This window comes from Crassostrea angulata, chromosome 6 (genome assembly GCF_025612915.1).
Source record: "Crassostrea angulata isolate pt1a10 chromosome 6, ASM2561291v2, whole genome shotgun sequence".
NCBI classification, from domain to species: Eukaryota; Metazoa; Mollusca; class Bivalvia; order Ostreida; family Ostreidae; genus Magallana; species Magallana angulata.
Window position 1 is genome coordinate 52,154,662 of NC_069116.1, and position 20,062 is coordinate 52,174,723.

General features: G+C 33.2%; 2 protein-coding genes and 1 long non-coding RNA gene across 3 annotated transcripts; 2 read left to right on the plus strand and 1 right to left on the minus strand.

Moving 5' to 3' along the window:
- Positions 1-3,413: 3,413 nt before the first annotated feature.
- Positions 3,414-8,511, minus strand: LOC128189358 (uncharacterized). Its single transcript, XM_052860930.1, has 2 exons — positions 8,430-8,511; positions 3,414-6,085 (listed from the first exon to the last, which is right to left on the minus strand). Exon 2 carries the CDS (start codon positions 6,075-6,077, stop codon positions 3,471-3,473), a length of 2,607 nt encoding a protein of 868 aa, XP_052716890.1. The 5' UTR covers positions 6,078-6,085; positions 8,430-8,511; the 3' UTR covers positions 3,414-3,470.
- A 614-nt stretch (positions 8,512-9,125) lies between these two features.
- LOC128190277 (uncharacterized) lies at positions 9,126-10,155 on the plus strand. The gene is made up of 3 exons (XR_008244346.1): positions 9,126-9,467; positions 9,697-9,809; positions 9,958-10,155. It is a non-coding gene; the product is annotated as an uncharacterized LOC128190277 (long non-coding RNA).
- A 2,555-nt stretch (positions 10,156-12,710) lies between these two features.
- Positions 12,711-19,802, plus strand: LOC128189843 (ganglioside-induced differentiation-associated protein 1-like). The gene is made up of 5 exons (XM_052861612.1): positions 12,711-12,848; positions 13,905-14,097; positions 15,368-15,529; positions 17,439-17,651; positions 18,044-19,802. The coding sequence occupies exons 1-5, from the start codon at positions 12,798-12,800 to the stop codon at positions 18,358-18,360; spliced, it is 936 nt and encodes a 311-aa protein (XP_052717572.1). The 5' UTR covers positions 12,711-12,797; the 3' UTR covers positions 18,361-19,802.
- Positions 19,803-20,062: the final 260 nt, after the last annotated feature.

Genomic DNA, 20,062 nt, shown 5'->3' on the forward strand with positions numbered 1-20,062 from the left:
GTTCGTCTCATCAGAGATCTTAAGGTGCAATGCAAAAATTTGAAGAAATAAAATGCTAATGGAAACTCTTTTAATGATAAAAAGTTAGATAATTATTTAAAGCAATTTAAAGCCTCTAAATACACTATATATTTTGGAGAAAAGAAGCTCAGTATTTCTCAAGTTTCAAACAGTATCAATTGACCGAATTTTTGAAAATATAAACTTGCTTACCCCTTACGTGCACCTAGTTTTTAGCTCACCTGAGCTGAAAGCTCAAGTGAGCTATTCTGATCACATTTTGTCCGTCGTCCGTCTGTCCGTCCGTCTGTCCGTCTGTCCGTCCGTCCGTCCGTCCGTCTGTCCGTCTGTAAACTTTTTACATTTTGAACTTCTTCTCTAAAACCGCTTATCCAATTTCAACCAAATTTGGCACAAATCTTCCTTATGGGAGGGCGAATATAAATTGCAGAAATAAAAGTTTGATCTGTATTCAAAGCGGAGAAAACCTTGAAACTGTAGAAAAAGGGGGGTGCATTTTTAAAAATCTTCTTCTCAAGAACTACCGAGGCAAATTCAACATAGTTTAGCATAAATTATCCTTATGGGAAGGAAAATATAAATTGCAAAAATTAAGTGGAAATTTTGTTTCAAATCTGAGTTATTACGAAAATAATAATAAAGGAAATGCGTGTTTCAATCAGTTTAATAGCTTCGGGTTCGGCATCCGGTAAAATGATTCCATACTTCTAAAACGAGGTTCTTTGTTTAAAGCAGCCATGACATTATACGAAAAAGGGTCGATCTGACTATGATGAATTTGCTTGTTGTGCAACAGTTCGCGTATGAAGGGAAATTTTGAAACATACAAAATATATTGGTGCCGATTTTGTGAAGTAAATTGAGGCTAAATATTTCAATGCGTTGACAGTTTTCACACATGACGTTGGTGTTAGCTTGTTCTGATTTTCGTTTCGTTCTCATTATGCTTTGTAACCTGGAAACTATCGTCTGTATTTCGTGATTTTTACGTATCAAATCAAACAGAGACTTCGGTAAATCAAACAGTTAACTGTTTACCTGCGCAAATTAAGCAAAATCGGATGTAGGGGACGGGTACTGAAATACAATTCATTCTATCAGTAATTCGGCATTATCTTTTGCGTAATGGTACATGTAGATTAATGCAATAGGTTTTGTTGAGATGCTCGGCATTTTTTCGAGTTTATTCAGTTTAAATAGAGTTTGATATCGCTGACGGAAATATGTAGGTATATACATGTATATATATATGATTCATTTCGAAAAAATAAATTGTGTTCTTTATTTGTTATACATGTAGTGCATGTTTCTTGTGTTTAATTGTTTACAATTTCTATTTACTAACCATATTTGAGTGTTAAGCTTCGAATTATAAGCAAGATACAGCGATTTGCTCACAATTCTATGTTTGTACACAGATCTTAAAAACTAAAGCTTAAAAAAGTAAAATATTTGTCAATATTTATTAAGAAAATTTTCAAAGTCTGTTCTTCCAGAAACCAACTTTAACAACTTATTGTATTGTAAACTTAACCTTTTTAGCTCACCTGAGGGTGGGGCCACAATGGGGGGTCGAAGTTTAACAAATGAATATATAGAGTAAATCTTTAAAAATCTTCTCCTCAGAAACTAATCAGCCAGGAAAGCTGAAACTTGTGTGAAAGCATCATCAGGTAATGTAGATACAAATTTGTGAAAATCATGATCCCCGGAGGTAGGGTTGGGCCACAATGAAGGATCGAAGTTTTACATAGGATTATATAGAATAAATCTTTAAAAATCTTCTTCTCAGAAACTAATCGGCCAGGAAAGCTGATACTTGTGTGGAAGGATCCTCAGGTAGTGTAGATTCAAAGTTGTGAAAATCATGACCCCCGGGGTACGGTGAGGCCACAATGGGGGATCGAAGTTTAACATAGGAATATATAGAGTAAATCTTTAAAAATCTTCTTCTCAGAAACTAATCAGCCAGGAAAGCTGAAACTTGTGTGAAAGCATCCTCAGGTAGTGTAGATTCATAGTTGTGAAAATCATGGCCCCCGGGGGTAGGGTGGGGCCACAATTGGGGATCGAAGTTTAAAATAGGAATATATAGAGTAAATCTTTAAAAATCTTCTTCTTAGAAACTAATCAGCCAGGAAAGCTGACACTTTTGTGGATGCATCCTCAGGTAGTGTAAACTCATAGTTGTGAAAATCATGACCCCCGGGGGAAGGGTGGGGCCACAATGGGGGATCGAAGTTAAACATAGGAATATATAGAGTAAATCTTTAAAAATCTTCTTCTCAGAAACTAATCAGCCGGCAATGCTGAAACTTCTTTGGAAGCATCCTCAGGTAGTGTTGATTCAAAGTTGGGAAAATAATAACCCCTGGGGGTAGAATGGGGCCACAATGGGGGGTCGAAGTTTAACATATGATTAAATAGAGTAAATCTTTAAAAATCTTCTTCTCAGAAACTAATTAGCCAGGAAAGCTGAAACTTGTGTGGAAGCATCCTCAGGTAGTGTAGATTCAAATTTGTGAAAATCATAACCCTGGGGGTAGGTTTGGGCCACAATGGGAGGTCGATGTTTTAGATAGGAATAAACAGAGTAAATCTTTAAAAATCTTCTTCTCAGAAACTAATCAGCCAGGAAAGCTGAAACGTGTGTGAAAGCATCGTCAGGTAGTGTAGATTCATGGTTGTGAAAATCATGATCCCCAGGGGTAGGGTGGGGCCACAATGGGGGGGGGGGTCAAAATTTAACAAAGGAATATTTAGGGTAAATCTTTAAAAATCTTCTCAGAAACTAATCAGCCAGATGTTTCTTTATAATTGTTAAGACTTTGGCCCCAGGACAATTCTTTGGCCTCCCGAGAAGGTTCATAGTTTGATGTACGTTTATATCTAATATATAAACTATTGTTAAGGATCATTTTGAGAACTGCAATACTCAACATATGATAAGACTATAAAATCATCTTGTTAGAAAAGGGACTAATGATTATAAACATAAGAATATCCAGGGGAAAATGGATTTTATTTATACAGGATCTACATGTATTATTGTACATTGTCCAGATAGTTTGTATTATGACTCCATTAAGCTGATTTTATCATACCTATTGTTCCTCAGGTGAGCGATGTGGCCCATGGGCCTCTTGTTTGCATCATATCGTATAATTTAACAGATTATGAAGTAGAATAATAATGTATCGTAAAAAGAGTGTGTTCATGTATTTTAATACGCAAATTGCTAAAAGCGGGTTGGATCCAAATTGTTTTTAATCGACACAAAATAAACAACAATCGCTCATATATATATATATATATATATATATATATATATATATATATATATATATATATATATATATATATATATATATATATTGGTTATAAATGTTTTTGTTGTCACACAACCAACCATAAACATATCAGAATTGTTAATAACAAATATTCTCTCTTTACATCTGTGATACTTTCTTTAGCACATCAGAAAACAGATCCCCTTGCAGACGTTGGCTTCTCTCAGTATTTTCATTTTCATCCAAATCACACGAGAGGATTACTTCTTTACATACTAGTTCATCTTGATCTACTCCTTCTTTCCTGATTTTGAGAGTTTTTGTTCGGTGCTTTACTAACGCTATTTTCAATGCTTGATCTATGAATTCATCCTTGGTTCTATTTTCATGCTGAATTATTAATATACACCGGGATTTACGCATTTCTTCGATCAGATAATCAATTTTTCGACGAAATGGAAGGCAATCGTTATCGTTGATGGCATATTTCAACTGCACAAATGATAGTAATGTAGACTGGACAAAGTTGAGGTAGCGACAGCTATCTTCACCACAGCTATGCAAAACGAGAATATCGAGTGTATTATCATCGTGTTTCTCTTTTAAAGTCGACACATTTTGTTCCTCATTGAAAGCCGGTGCATTTTGTTCCTTGTTGCAAGCTGATATATGTTGTTCTTTGTTCAAAGTCGAATTATTTTGTTCCTCTTTGAAAGCTTGTACATATTGCTCCTCTCTGAAAGTCGAAACATTTTTCTCCTCTTTTGAAGCCAGTAAATTTTGGTCCTTTTTGGAGGTCGATATTATTAGTTCCTCTTTGGAAGCTGGTATATATCGCTTATCTCTGGAAGTCAATACCTTTTGTTCTTCTTTGGAAGCCAATGCATTTTGCTCCTCTTTGGAAGTCGATACATTTTGTTCCTCTTTGGAAGCCGATACAATGTGTTGAAAAAATATAGCTGTGTATGCGTTTAGAAATCTAATCTTTGCCATTTCTAAATCATTCTTCATCAACGAATTCTTGGCTCCCTCTAAGCATGCATTCACAAAATTTAATTTAAACGAAGTATCCCACTCTTTTTCGCCTTTAAGTAATGCCAGCGTACATATGGCATTCTCGAAATCTCCAACCTTTATGTAGCTTTGTGCAAGTTCTTTTACAGTTGTTGAATTGCATTCCATGTCGGCTATCTCTCTGTGAAATTTAATAGACTCTTCATCATAACCTAGCAATTCGTGTAATGTTGCAAGCTCTTTAGATGTACTGAAAGATTTCTCTTCGTTTTGCAGTAACTCTTTAAGAATTAAAAAACACTGGTTTGTTGTTTTCAGCAATGGTATAGCCCAAATAAACCCCGATGTTATAGAAAGGGCCTTCCACAAGGATTTTTTGGCGTCGTATTGTAGTTCTTCCTTTCTCTTGGGGTCAGTTTCTTTCGATATTAAATCTAATTTGCAGATTGCTTGTTGTTCGTATGCGTTTATTAAAGACATCGGGTATTCAGATGGTTTCCCACAATTATTGGATGTGATGAAAGAAAAACTTCTCAGAGCATCGTCCGGTTTGTCTAGCATTCGGTATATTAACCCCAAATCATACCTTGCAACGTCAAACCCTTGGGACATTTCAATTGCCTTTTGAAGGTGTTCCACTGCTTGCAACAGCAACGGATTGTCTCGAGAAACACACACTGATCTTGGCGATTTTCTGTTGGAAATGAAAATAAGTTTTAGGTCTGTGGCATCTGACTTTGATTCAATTTCTGTCTGTTCGACATCAAGAGACACTGCGGCTTCCGGCATGCTAGACATAAACATGACTGACTCCATCGTTTTCTGAAGAGTCAGTGCTAAATGATGTCTCGCAAAATTCGTGTCTCTCAACTGTATAGCTTTCTTTAACATTTCTGTCGATTCTTCCATCTTTTCTATGTACCTGAGATGAATTCCATACTCCTGTAGGACGAAATAATCATCGGGACACAACTTCATTGCTTCCTCGAAACATCGCTTTTCATCTATTTTCATTGTTTTTTCCTTATCTGTGTGTATGATTTCAAACAAATTCTTTCCTTTAAATAAGGTTCTGCTCATCTGACACCATGATCTTGCTTTTATACGACAATATTCGTCAGTGGGAAATTTCAAAATCTCATAGAATAGACGGGCGGCTTCTTCCTTTTTTTCTTCAGGTCTATAATTTTCTGCCGTTGTCATCTGAAAAAAATGCGACTGTCTGCGTAAAGTTAATGCAAGGCGGAACTCCCAAAGTAAATTCCTCTCTGGTGCTATACCTTGTATTGCTCTCTGGAATAGCTGCACTGCTTTTTCGTGGCGCTGTGGACCCAGTCGGGAATAACAATAACCAATTTCTGCAGTAGCTCGAAACTGTAACCTTTTGTTTTTAATTTTTTCGTAGATTTCATCTAAAAGTTTCTTCGAACAGTAATGCTTTTCAAGTTCGATATGGAATAATACTTCATTGCAACGATTAACTAAATTTGGCTCTTCCTCTAGCTCTAAAGCACGCTTTGAGGCAGCAAATGCTTTTTCTCTGTCTCCTAATCTCCAATGCAGAAAGGAAATAAAGTTATTGACGAAAATCTTTTCTTCGTTTACGTCAAATTCCTCTTCTAAATCTGCTTGTAGCACTTTAAGTTTTTTCTTTATCTTTTCTATCTCTTCTTTGCTTTGCAGTACATCGTCCATCACAAAAGATGACCATTCTCTGGCTTTAGCCATTTTTATTTCAACTTCATCATCCATCGTAATACCTATGTAGACAAATCTTATACTAATTTCAGTAATTTGGCAGAAGAAAGAATAATTTCTTTAGCAATGTGAAGCGTTTCATGCCGGGTTCTAATTGATTTGTAATAAAGAGAAATTTCCCTGACGCTATAAAACGAATTATCGCATATGTGTTGATCTTGAACAATAGTTTACTTTGGTCCAAGAACATACATAAAAACTAATAGCTATCATATTCTACAAAAGATGTTTTACTTTAAATTTAAGCCTAATTTTATCCCCTTATCATTCTTAAAAACAAAATCATTAAAAATACAATTATATCATGTTTACAGATCATGATAGTATAGTAAGTTCTATAATTATGTTATTGTCTTTATACACGTTTTACATGAACTTGTTGATCGTTGGTGTCCTTAAGGATTACGTTTACTCAGGGTTTGAGATTTTAAAAAATATTTTTACTAAGTTCAATATCTGAAGTCCAAAATTGTTTTAAAAACACGAAATAACAACGTTATTAACAAATATCGATATTGATATCCGTGATTTATTTATTTGAGGAAGATATGCTCCGACAAAGGTAGATGAAAATTGAAACAGAGGAAATTCGGACTAATTTTTTCATTTTCTTATTTTCTCTTAAAAACTTTTCGTTGCAATGTAATTGCAATAGTTAAGTTTTTATGTGTTTTTTCATATCATTTTACATATTTTCTGGTTGTATTTACTCGTCTATAAATTTATATCACTGGCTGGCACGCGATTGGAAAAATCTTTAAAATACATAAAATCGATTCAAGATAAAATATCTCGAAATTTTGATCATTGACCTTATATAATGTTAATGACAACATAATACAGACAATAAAAACAGTTTTAGGCAATCAATGGTTTGGAGCTCCTATTAGTCAGTTTTTTGTAAAACTCGATCCAAAATTGGTACAATTTTAGAAATTGGTAGAGGAAATTCGGACTAAATTAAACTTAAGATATGAGCTTAAAACGATTCATTCAAATATAAAATTAGTAAAGCTATTCGTATTTTATCATTTCCCAATCTACAAATTGTTTTATCATTTTCAATAATTAAAAAATAAAGAAAACCTTGAAAATGTTGGACAATATTGACAAAGAATTATATATGATATTAGTCAAATTTGGCCCCCAAAATTCGCTATTTTTAAAATGATTCAGGTACATTAACTTCTTGTGTTATTTTATAAAAGAGTGGACATGAAATATGTGTTTCACCTATTTATTTGATTTATATGCACTCACTGGCAGTATATGACGTCAGAAGTGACGCTATTTTTATAATTCAATCAAAATCAACCAAAAATTGACATTTTTCTTATTTTTTTTCGAATGGGAAATATAGAGCGACTCTTTGAACAAGAACGAACTTTTTGTCACTTATAAGTATTGGAAAGATACATCTTTGGTGAAAATATTTTGTTTGTTCAAGCAGTCGCTCAATGTTTCATTAAAGAAAAACTGCCTCAAAACAGGCCGTTTTATGCTAAAAATTAGAAAATGGCGGGAAAAGGTAAACTTTATGATGTCATATTTTTAAATTGTGGGCACTAAAATCAAAATGAAAATTATGAAAAAACTTCAAATGTATATTTGTACAAATAAAACAAAGAATTACAGTAAAATGACAATGTTCATTTTAGGGGGCCATTTTAGGCTCAAACCATATATAGTCCTTTTGACGATTTTTTCAAAAAACATTTAGAGGTCACTAGCAGAAAAAGTAGGTCATTGACCTAGTTATTTGAAAGTGAAAAATAGCACCACAATAGTGGGGCTACAATGAACAATAAGTAGTTTTTCGTTCCTATTAGTGGATTTGGTAGATATTGGTACTTCTGATTTCCTTTAGAATAAGGGTTAAGTTTGAAAATCCGCCTAGATCAGAGGGTTCCAACTCATATGATAAATCTTTATGATAAGCGTATTGCGGTTTTTAAAAATTGTGTTTGCGTCCTTTCTCCAAAAAATGTCTGTTTGGAGTTGGCTTGTCTCTATTACCAAATAATTTTTATTGTCCTTAGTGTGATAGCCCATGAAATTCGCATTATTTGACCTGAAAATTTATTTCTACCTACAAAAGTGCTATTAACGGGCTTTCGTAATAACCCCCCCCCCCCCCCATGTCATCAAAACAGATAGCCCAAACTACTGTACGGTATTGAGTTATTTATGAGTACCTGTCATATGTTTAAACGTATCTTTTGGGGGGAGAGAATAACTTAATAATCTATGAAATCGTTGATTTTTAACACATTTCATTGTTTTCTGTTTGTTAGCAACAGCAATACATCTGAAAAAACATTTAGTTGACAAAATTACAATACGTACCTTACATGTGTTTCATATCAAGTCGTTTAAATGCCAAAAATTTGTGCACGTAAAATTCAAGACATAATGATACTGTTGGTTCTTTAAAAACTGTAATCGATTAGCACTATAGACTACGTCCCAGGTAGCACAAAACGTTTTCATAACATTTTATTGTGGTTGTAAGGTTGATTTCCAAGAACGTTTTCATAAAAACATTTTAAGAACGTTTTAAAAACATTTTATTTTTGTTGTAAGGATGTTATAAGAAAACATTATCAATACAACATTTTAAAAACATTTCCGTTTAGTTTTGAAAACGTTGTAAAAACATTATGAAAAATATTATGGTTATTTAGCATAAAAACATTTCTAAAATATGTTATAAAAATGTTTTATTTGTGATTTTTATAACACTGTCAATTAGAAATGCCTGACCAAAATTGCTTTCATTGTATTTGTATTTCAAATGTATATTTCTTTATCGTCAGAAAACTGCTTATCATACAGAATGAAAATGTTATAAGACAGCATAATAAAAACATTACCCGGCAATGTTTGCAGAACGTTTTTAAACACCTAAATAATCGAATTGTTTTTTCTCTTTTAAATGCCAAAGATTGGCATACCTCAGTTATTCATATTAAGGACAAAATAAAAGTTAAAGCAGTAATTAAATTTTAGAACACAGTTTATTAAATATCATTATAAAAAAAAGCCAGATTAATTGATTTTCATATTTATACTGTTTGTTGTATTTTTTAATTTAAATACTTGTATATTGTATTAAAAAGACAGAGCATGAATTTGACTGTGAGCATCTAACTGTGGAAAATATATGAAAATACTTAGAGTGCAGGGCATTGGGTTTTCTCTTTCAATGTGTTCACTGCGAGTTAATTGAATGTCACAGCGGGATGCCATGGCCAGGGTGAAAGCAGCCGATCCCAGTTGTACAGTGTCCGCGCTATTTGTTATCAAAGTGGGTCAGAATTTTTGAAAAACCCACGCCATTTTACAAAGAGCAAGGATCTAGAATGGGGGATATTTTCGGTAAATGTAAGTATTTTTGATCTTTCAATGCAGAATAATAACTTGGGTAGTGTGCACATGTACATTTAACTGCATGCTTTGCGCTAAGCCATATCATATCTGTATACTGCTTGTGTTATTTAATTGACATTAAATGTGTACATATGCTAGCAATATATGCAACTCATTGTGGTAATTCCAAAACCATGATGTTTTCAACTTTTAAATACAGTTATTATATTTTACCATTCACTAGGGGCTAATCCCAGACCTTGACTACAGTGTACCATTCCAGAGTGAGAAGCTTATTAAAGTTCTATTGTGTTGATGTCAGCCGAAGATGACTTTCATGGTGTATCAAGCATATAGGTATTTGAAATTTCTTCCCCAGCATTATATATGTATTTTTATATAAACTACATGCAATTGTTGATTGGACTTGCTAAATGCATCACAGGAGAAACAATTTTAATGATTCTATTCCACTGATCAGATGTTTATTTTTGTTTTGATTTAGGGCTAAGAAATTCAATGAAACACACCTGCTGCAACTATAACAATCAAAATGTGTGAAAACTTTTCAGACAGTTGTGAAACTGTGACCATTGGGATGCTGTGAAGTCTTGATATCTAAAGACAATGGATTAAACAGTGGATTTATATCATTCATTTTGTGAAGTATAGTTCTGTGATAATACAGTTGGAAAATTTTAAATGATGTTGTTTTGTTTTATATGAAAATGTTTATAAGGCTCATGTCTTTAACATTTAAAACTGTTGTATTAAAAATCTTAGGTTTTAAAAGTACAAAGAAAGTTTCATAGGGATATGAAAATGATTTAAAAAAAACGTTCCCTACATGATAACAAACAATGTTTAGAAAATGTTTCTTTCAAACGTGTTGTTAACATTTCATAGGAATGTTTTTAGAAAATGTTATTATAACGTAACAAAAACCACACAGATTTACGTTGTAATAACGTTTTTTAAAAATGTTCTATAAACATTTCTTACAAATGTTTTTAGAAAATGTTATTATAACGTAAAAAAAACCACACAGATTCACGTTGTAATAACGTTTTTAAAAATGTTTTGGTTACATTTCTACAACGTTTTTAAAACGTTATGAAAACGTTGTTGTGCTAACTGGGGTACTTCTTCCTTGTATTTTTTAAGCGTGGCGTAATAATCAGATCAACTGATAAAAACTTAATTAATATCATGACTGAGCAATAAATTAAGTTTCCCAGTTCCCCATTGGACAGAGGAGTTTTTCGCCCTCGATGGGAGTTATTTTTTTATAAGATGAAAATCAACAAATAAGATTAATGTTTTCCACTTTATAAGAATACGAGGTCCTTTGAAGTTTCATGTGTATCATTTCGGAGTGAGTTACTTTTGATTAGGCTAGTGTAATGACGAAAAGTGACCCCCATACAATATTGAAAAGGGGTCATTTTTACATAGAAAAATGACCCAAATTGCTGTAAAATACTTGGATTACATCGTAGATATTATGGCCTTAGGGTCATTTTCAGGGACGTAGCATGGGGGGGGGCAAGGGGGGGCCTGCCCCCCCCCCCCCCCCCCCCACACACACACTTTTTCTCGCAGCAAGTAATTTTTTTTAATTTACATATAAAAATTAAATTGAATTATCATGGAGTTCCCCCTCCCTTTTTGGGGGGAGTAGGTAAAAAAATTGATATGAAAATAAGGTTGGATCTCGAGAATTACAGATTTTGTCAATTAAAGTTCACTGAATATAAATAGTAGTCTACTGCCCTACATTTTGGCAATCAAGGAAAAAGATTAACCATAGATAACATGAGAACAGAAGGTTAATTTGAACATGTTGATAATGGGTTATTAAACAAAGCGCGAATCTAGAACATTTATAAAAGGATGTGGGGGGTGGGGCGATTGATAATAAAACATACGTTCATATTGTCAAACCATGACTAATTAGAAATGATATCCTCTATATAAATCTATAAAAATAACTTGTAAGAAAAAATTCATCACGGTCTTTATTGCCATGAGGGATTTATTATTCAACGTGTATAAAATAGGCACGTCCCATACATGTATCACATGCGCGGATCCAGATTATTTTATCGGGAGGGTGGTGAATCCGATTCGAGGGGAAATTGTGTTCGTCAGTGAGGGGTTGGAGGTTGGATCGAGGCCTTTTTTCGGTTAATTTACAAAGCCAATTTAATAAGTTTCAATTTTCTAAGGGGAGGTTCGGTCTCTCCCACGCCCCCACCCCTGAGATCCGCGATTGCATGCATCATCACATTTGGATTTTTCTAACGGCAAATCATTCCTTGCTACAACAGCTTTTAGGGAAAATATATTTTAAACAAATACATTGCTTAATTTTAAAACCATATAAACATCACGAACCCCAAAACTCATCTTCCCAATTAAGTCAGTGGTTTCTGATCTCTTCCGCTTTACATGAACAAGTTACACTAATCGAATTTGTAGCATATTGGGTTCACTAGGACTATAAATTGATATCAAAACAAAAGGTACTTACATACTATCTCAAATTCATTTGACGACAGTGCAACATTAATCAATATACAATTTAAACATCATTCTTGAATAAACGTTTCTTAATTTCTGGATCATTCAAATTTTTATGACACCAACGTTAACCTATGACAGCCAAATTCACGAAAATGAGCTGAACATAGTTTCACAGTCGATATACTATGATTTTTGGTTGTTAACTATAGTTTACGGTTCGTTAACTATAGTTTTAATCAGATTGCAGGTTGTCTGACGATGCCCTATTCACAGTCGTCATCCAGACTTTTTTAGTTTATCATGCATGCACTACATAATTATATATATTTCGAAGACATATCGAGTCGGATGCAGTCATCATCTACATGTCGAAAATCGAGTTTTGGAGGAGTTGTCCCCCTTTTTTTAAGGAGCAGGTCAAAGAAAAAGAAAAAGAAAGTAAATTTTAAAAATTAACTTTAAAATACATGCAGAAGTTTTACTTCGATCGCCCATCGCCCCCCCCCCCCCCCTTTTTTTTTTTTTTTTTTTTTTTTTTTTTTTTTTTTTTGCTTGTCAAGATTTACTAGGATAAGTCTGTCCCCTTCAAAAACAATGTTACATGTTACATATCTGATTCATTAATTATTCATTATTTTGTAATGATAAACTTATCATGTTGTTTTAAGAAATCTGTTCGAGTGCCGCGTTTTTAATTATATAAATCGAAACATCTAAGGTCGAAACATCTTGGGTTGAAACGCTCCGTTCCCGCCCGAATTTACTTAGTCGGGCAATATATTTGACACAACTTCACAAGCGCCTGCAGTTACACGGACGATGAGCGACCTAACGCTGTATTACTTTCCAGCATCCTATTATTCACAGAGGGTAGGATATTAGGAATTTATCAAAGATAAAATTTTCACCCATTTTACAAATTCATGATAAGTAAATTTATACACGTGTATTGCGTAATCGTCACAGAAAGTCACCTTATAACAGTATAATAATTTCATGGGCGATAAACACTTTTATGTGTAATTTAAATGAATACTAGATATTTTATATTTATATGTAGAAATATTCAATAAGCTTATTTAATGAGCTTTATTCATTTTATCAGGAGAGAAATATAAATACTCAGCACATACATTTCCCAATACATGTACCAGTACAATTCCAATCTGATTAAAATACAGATCTAAAATACAGATCTCTACATAAGCGCACAGCGCTCTCTGCACTGTGCGCTTATGTAGAGATCTGGATTTTAATCAGATTGGTACAATTCCCAATTAGCCCAGATCGAGTTCTCTTCCATTGTGTAACATGTTTAATGTTGGCAGGTTGGAGAATGCTAATTATACCAAATCTACAGATATTATGCATCATTCTATTAATTAAATTTATTGGGTGATAACACTGAAAAATATTAAGGAATTGTGATATTGATAGAACTTCCAAATGGAAAAATCTTATTTGCTGCTTTTAATTATACTTATCATTTCTTGGGATATTTTGGATTTTTTTCCCCTTCTATCCAATTAATTGTTTTTCTTTGGCAGGTATTTGTTTTTACATTGAAAATTGTTTACCAATTAATTGCAGAAAAGATTACAGTAACTTGAGCATTTTTGGGAGAGATCAGTTCAACTATTCTGTATATGATTTCAGTACCTTTTTGAATAAGTACATGCAATAGTACATGATTGAGATATTCCTTGATTTGATAACATCTACCCTTTATGCAAATCAGTTGTTATGGTTACAATTAATTTATATAAACATATTATACACCAATGAAAATATAGACAGTTATTCCTTGATTAGAAATTAACATGTACATGCATTGTTAAAAAATAAAGGATTCAAATATTTCAGTGTCCTTGACTGTCTATATACATGTACATGTATGTAATAAAGCCTAAAATCTTTTTATTGTAGGCTCTTTTAGCTCTCTATGAAAAGAATGCAAAATTCAAACACAAGGTGGTGTTTATTCACTCTGGGGACCAGAATGACCCCACCTATATGAGGATGAATCCTGCCGGCCAGGTGCCAGTGCTGACAGATGGAAAGAAGGTCATCACCGAATCTGATGCAGTGATTAGATATGTGGATGAAAATGTACATACAGGTAAAAAGTGTATTCTGATGCAGTGATTAGATATGTGGAAGAAACAGACATACAGGTAAAAAGTGTATTCTGGTGCAGTGATTAGATTGTGGATGAAAATGTACATACAGGTAAAAAGTGTATTCTGATGCAGTGATTAAATTGTGGATGTAAATGTACATACAGGTAAAAAGTGTATTCTGATGCAGTGATTAAATTGTGGATGTAAATGTACATACAGGTAAAAAGAGTAATTTACAAAATTTAGACTCATGGGAGAGTTTTATTTTACCTCACAAGCATTGCGTTAATAAGTGTTTATTGCTAGCGCTCTCGAGCGCTAGCGACTAGATTAGTCTTTTTCACTGGAATATGCATGCTCGACTCCATAGAAGGGGATTCTGGGAATACTGTACTACTGTAGATAAACTGTACCATTTGAATTTCGTTTTATCATCTTCTTATGAAATTTTGTGTTTTATTGTAAATGTCAAAAAGTAGCAGTAACTTAGGTCTAAAAATGCAAAGTTATTTTCAGTATTATAATAAATAGGTAGCTTTTTCTTAAATTCCTTCAAGCTGGGAAACAAATTCGGATATGTTTTCCGAGCATATGCAGAAAAGGCCAGAGAAGATACTATTGCTACAAAACAGTGCCAATGGTTCTTGAAAATTTTCACCTCAAAATTGAAATTACAGTAGATACATAATGATTAAGGCGCAGTGAGCTATGCCATTGCCGATGTGAAACCCACTCTAGATTCACAATTCTAAATTGAGACCCCACTCCAGCACAATTCCAGTATACCACTGTGCCTTTTTATTGTTAATTAATTGATTCAGAAATGATTTAACCAATGTTTTAGAAATCTGCTTCTGTGTTTTATGATGGCTACAGCGCTAGCTCACAAATCTTTTAAAAAGATAAGCTTGTGAGCTATATATACTGTTAAAATTTAGATTACCTGTGTTTTCGTTCTCATGCAGGGATTAGATATGTGAATGAGAATTTAAAAACATATAATAATTGGTATTTAATTTTGTTACAATGCAAATCCTAAGTTATCTCCCTGTATCTGCAAACTTTATCCTTCGTGCACTACCTCTCAAAAATTCTAAAAATGATACTGCAACCCATAACTTCCCTTCCAAAATCACCAGTATAGCACACTGAAAATAGATACAAATATGTTATATACTCTTGATAGCTTGAAAAAATGTAGATTATTGCTACATGTTTTTCAAATATCAGGTCTTCGATGACTGTAATGAAGATGACCTTATTTTCTAGGTTCTACATTGATCCCTGATGAAAGTTCTCCGGTTGGTAAAGAAGTGGCTCGTTTATGGAAATTGATTAATACTGTGAAGGTGGAAATTGTTACTTTTGGGGTAGTCAACTTCCAGGATTTGTCCAAGTCAGGCCTTCATCCAATGGCACAAGGAATGAAAGGTGCAGTAGTTTATAGGAATAATTTTTATCTCCATGCAGAACTTGTTGCAATAGGGATATACCATTGCTGCTGTGCATGTGTGTATGTATATATGTGTATGTGTTTCTTCTCCAGCTCGTAAGCAAGATTCAAGGAAAACCCTTGCGCAGATATTTATCATAATTCATACACTTATTTGGCATGGTAAAAGCTAGGACAATCCCTATTTATTTTCAAATCAATTGGTTACATACTTTTTAAAATTGTTAAAATAACACCATTTTATACAGAAGTTTTGTGTGCAACTACTTCCGCTTCACTACTGTGAAACTAAAGTAAAGGGAAGCAGAGGTAGATTAAATCAGCAACTTGATATTTTTTTTATTTAGATCTAGTGAAGGTAAAATAAACTTTTGTATTAATGGAGGGTTGGTAGAATATCCACAGTTAAAAGTTGAAGCAGGCAAGAGATTTACATTTTAAGGAGAGGCCAAATTTTGGACAATTTTCCCTGTATTACTTTGAATAGGTTGGGACCAGTCACTCAAGTCAGATATATATAATTATAGCCTTTTTGGGATATAATATCCCAAATGGGATATTCATATGAAGTGCAAAAAAAAAAAGAAGATATGGTAAATCCACATTAGAATAGATGAAATGTAACAACTTTTGGTGAACAACTTTTTCTGAAACCATACTATTACGGAGATTGATCCTTTAGTATATCCAAAACTTCTTGGGGATCAATCCTACAAATTATAGGCTTATAGGAAAACCTGCTAACAAAAGTTGTTGCATTTGATATACATTTATGGGGATTTATTTCCAAAAATTAAGTTTTTTGCACTTAAAATTAATGACCTATTTGGGCTCTTATAACCCAAACGGGCTATTTTATCCCATTTTGGCAATTGATCCCAACCTGAAGAATGGTACTAGGCCCTACCTAGTCCAAGATTTAGAAGGGACTTTTACAAATATTGCTTATTTATCATCAGAAAATCATTTTATATCAATAGCTGCATATCTATTATTTTGGGTTGACATGCGACATACCAACTTTAATTTTCCATCAGGGCAGACTCTTCTGCTAGGTTTCATTATGATATATAAATTTGCTTACACAAATCGTTTATTTATACTTATAAAATCATGTATATTAAAAAATGAAGCTAAATCATTAAATTTGATAGCAATAAGCATATGTATTGTGTTTCTTCTAGGAGTAGGGACAACCATTTAAATGTAACCCCCTCCCTCCTCCCCAATGTATACACCAAACAGATTGGGGATAGGGATAAGGAATATTGTGAATTCAAAGTGGTTTTAAGGAGATGAATACTCATGTCATATTTTATATTTACTCTGATCTAAGTTACAGGCTTGGATGCTTCATAACTCTATATTCTTTATTAGCGCATCCCCCACACAATAATTCAAGTCGTGAGGGGATGTTCCGCTTAGCAGTGCCCTTGTTCACTAGGTTTTAGATTAAAACCATTAATTTTCATCATTTAAGTCAGAAACTATAGTAAACAGTGAAAATAACATTGTTTTGCATTAAATACATTTGTCCATTTACCTACTAGCATGAATATGAAAGAGTATTAGCTATCTTACTACTGTAACTTTAGAATTTCTGAAGTATTTTATCATACTAAGCTAGTATTTTCAGTCTAAAAAAATAAAAATAAAGGGACAAACAATTATAAAGTGTTCACTGTATTGTGAAGTAAGATAAGTTGAATTTAATTACATGTACCTGGTATACTCTATAGCTACCAAATGGTTTTTCAACACATTTTGCATTAAATCATTTGATATCCATTAATTATAAAAATTTCTTTCTTTCTTATGCATCATATTACTGGTACCGGTACTCTCTGTGGGGAAAAATGGTTATTTTGATTCTGCTTGCAATTTCAGGTTTTCTTGGAAAACGATCTGATGAAATAAAGAAAAATCTAACAGCTTTAGCTGACAAATATCCAGATCTTCGTGATGCTTACAATGTGAAGATTGAATCTGCCTTCAATTTTCAGCAAAATTATCAGAACAGAGAACTTGTTGTTCAGATATTGAATGATTTGGAAAAAACTTTTGATGAAATGGAAAGGACACTGAAAAAAGTTACAGAAGGCAAGTGAAGATTTTATCACTATGGAAACTTATCATAAATTTGAGTTTAGGACAACAATAAAAAAAAGATAGCTTGTTTGATGCACGTATACTTAAACAGACTCATTCAAAGTTTGTATAATTTTTGTACTTCTAAGGATTATACAGATAGTTGAAATTAATTATGTCAATCACAATAATGAGATTGAATGTTATTAGAGCAACAATTATCGATAAGAAACAAAAAAAAACCTAATGCTGGCCTTATCAGACTGTTGGCTACTATTTTTAAAATAAATGCTGTAAGTAACTTTATTAAGATTATTTGTTTGAATTGGTTTTCCTTGATCAACAGCATAAAAAAATCATTTGATCTGGACAACAGTGTGTATTCATGCTGTGATATTTTACAGAGCAGGGTGTCAGTGATCCTTGGTTGGTGGGGCCACGCTTTACGGCAGCGGACATTGCTCTGACCACTCTTCTAGACAGGATATCATTCCTCGGACTAGCTGAGCGATACTTCACCTTGGAGGTTCGCCCTCTTCTATACAGCTACTTCAAGAGGCTAGGGACCAGGAAGAGTGTTCAGCAAGTCAGGGCGGGGATTGCTGGCATCCCACGGCTGTTTATTCTACGTAAACTGAAGAAGTCTTCCCCGTTTGTTGTGGGGGCACTTGCTGTTGGTATAGCAGCTGCTGTGGCATATAATATAGTCAATAAGAAGTAAACAACGTCTTGGAGAGGCTAATACATGTAAATAGACTTATAGACAGCATGTAGCTGATAAATGAGAAATCTTTCAAGGAGACTTGACAATCTGCAATCATGTTATGCAGGCAGTAGATGTAAATTATTCAGTAGAACTGCTATTTAGGTTGTACATGTAAGCACATGTAATACATATATAACTCTGTCATAGGGCATGGATATGAATTTTGTTACTGATAGTTTTTATACCTTTGTTACATAATGTTCTGGTCATTCCTTTATGATATGATTTGTTCTCTCTGTCTGTCATGATGATTTTATTTTGATTTGCAAGTACATAGTAATTTGAAATGTGGTTGTCAGGTTTAAATGTGTATAAATGATGACATTGGTTTTATAATAATTTGCCTACGGTACTTGCTGGGTTTTAGAGGGTGTCCATAGGGAAAGCTGGCATATTGAATGTATATTCATTAAATTAGAAATGCAACCTAATATTTTTTTTCTTTTTCAACCATCTGTAACATAGAGAAAATGAAGAAAGTCTCTACACAATAAAGGGCAAATAACTCTTGCTGAAGCACCTCATTTACATGTACATTGTTACATATTTCATAGAATATCATTGACTCTTTTAAAAGCTAGCCGTGTACATGTAATAGATAAGTATCACAAGAAGCGGGAACCTGGCACCAGTGTTATGTGTCTACACTGAAATAACAAATATAATGTCTTAACCTTGTAACATGCAAGATCGTGGAGTTTGATAGCTGTAATGTCACTCGGGAGTTCTGAGAACAGTTTCATGATAGGTACAACTGATTGATTACAAAATCGATTACAAAGTAAACTCTTTTGTGTAGAATAGAATAGTTCAGTAGCAGAGAAATATGATGAATTCTTATTCAATACAAATTTCAGGCAGATGATTTATTTATATGAATTGTTGTACACTGCTTCTTTTTCTTCATGGCATTGCATTGTGATTATCATGTACTCAGTTTCGGTGTAGATTTTATTAGGCTTGCATACTTTATTATCAATATATTTTTATCATCTAGTCTGTGATTTGAATCTATTTTTTTTTTTTTTTAAGGTTTGTGATATAAATTTGACAGTGAATGTATTTTGCTGAAATGTTCAGAAGTTGTACAATCTTAAAACATATTAGTGCAATAAATATATCCGAAAGTATTGAAAAATCTGGTTCCAGATACAGAAGGCCAAATGTTAACTGAACTTCAGAACACGTTTATATTTACGTATACACTTCTATTTGTTCATTTATGAGTATTTTGAATAACTTTCTGGCTAGCAATATGAATGGTTGAGGTTGTAGATTTTTTTCCCTACTTTTTAATATACCAATATACATTTTGTTTGTTTTGATAGGATTTCTTAATATTTAGGACCAATTCTTATCACTTGAAAATATTATCCAAGATAAATTATAAAAAGTTATTTTGACTTATTTCTGGTGTTACATGGAAACAGTGAGTCTTATGTATATGCGATAATCTTGTTATTTCAATGCGACAATTTTTTTCTTACAATGCGACAATCTTGTTATTAAAGCTGAACAATGCTCATAAATACATGGAGGTATATACGAGGGTTGTCCTAAAATGGCATAGACAAGTGGAATATTCAGTTAATCGAAGACACAGGAAGATGAGACTTGGGTCACAAAGGGTTCAAGTAATTTGCAAGTTGCATAACAT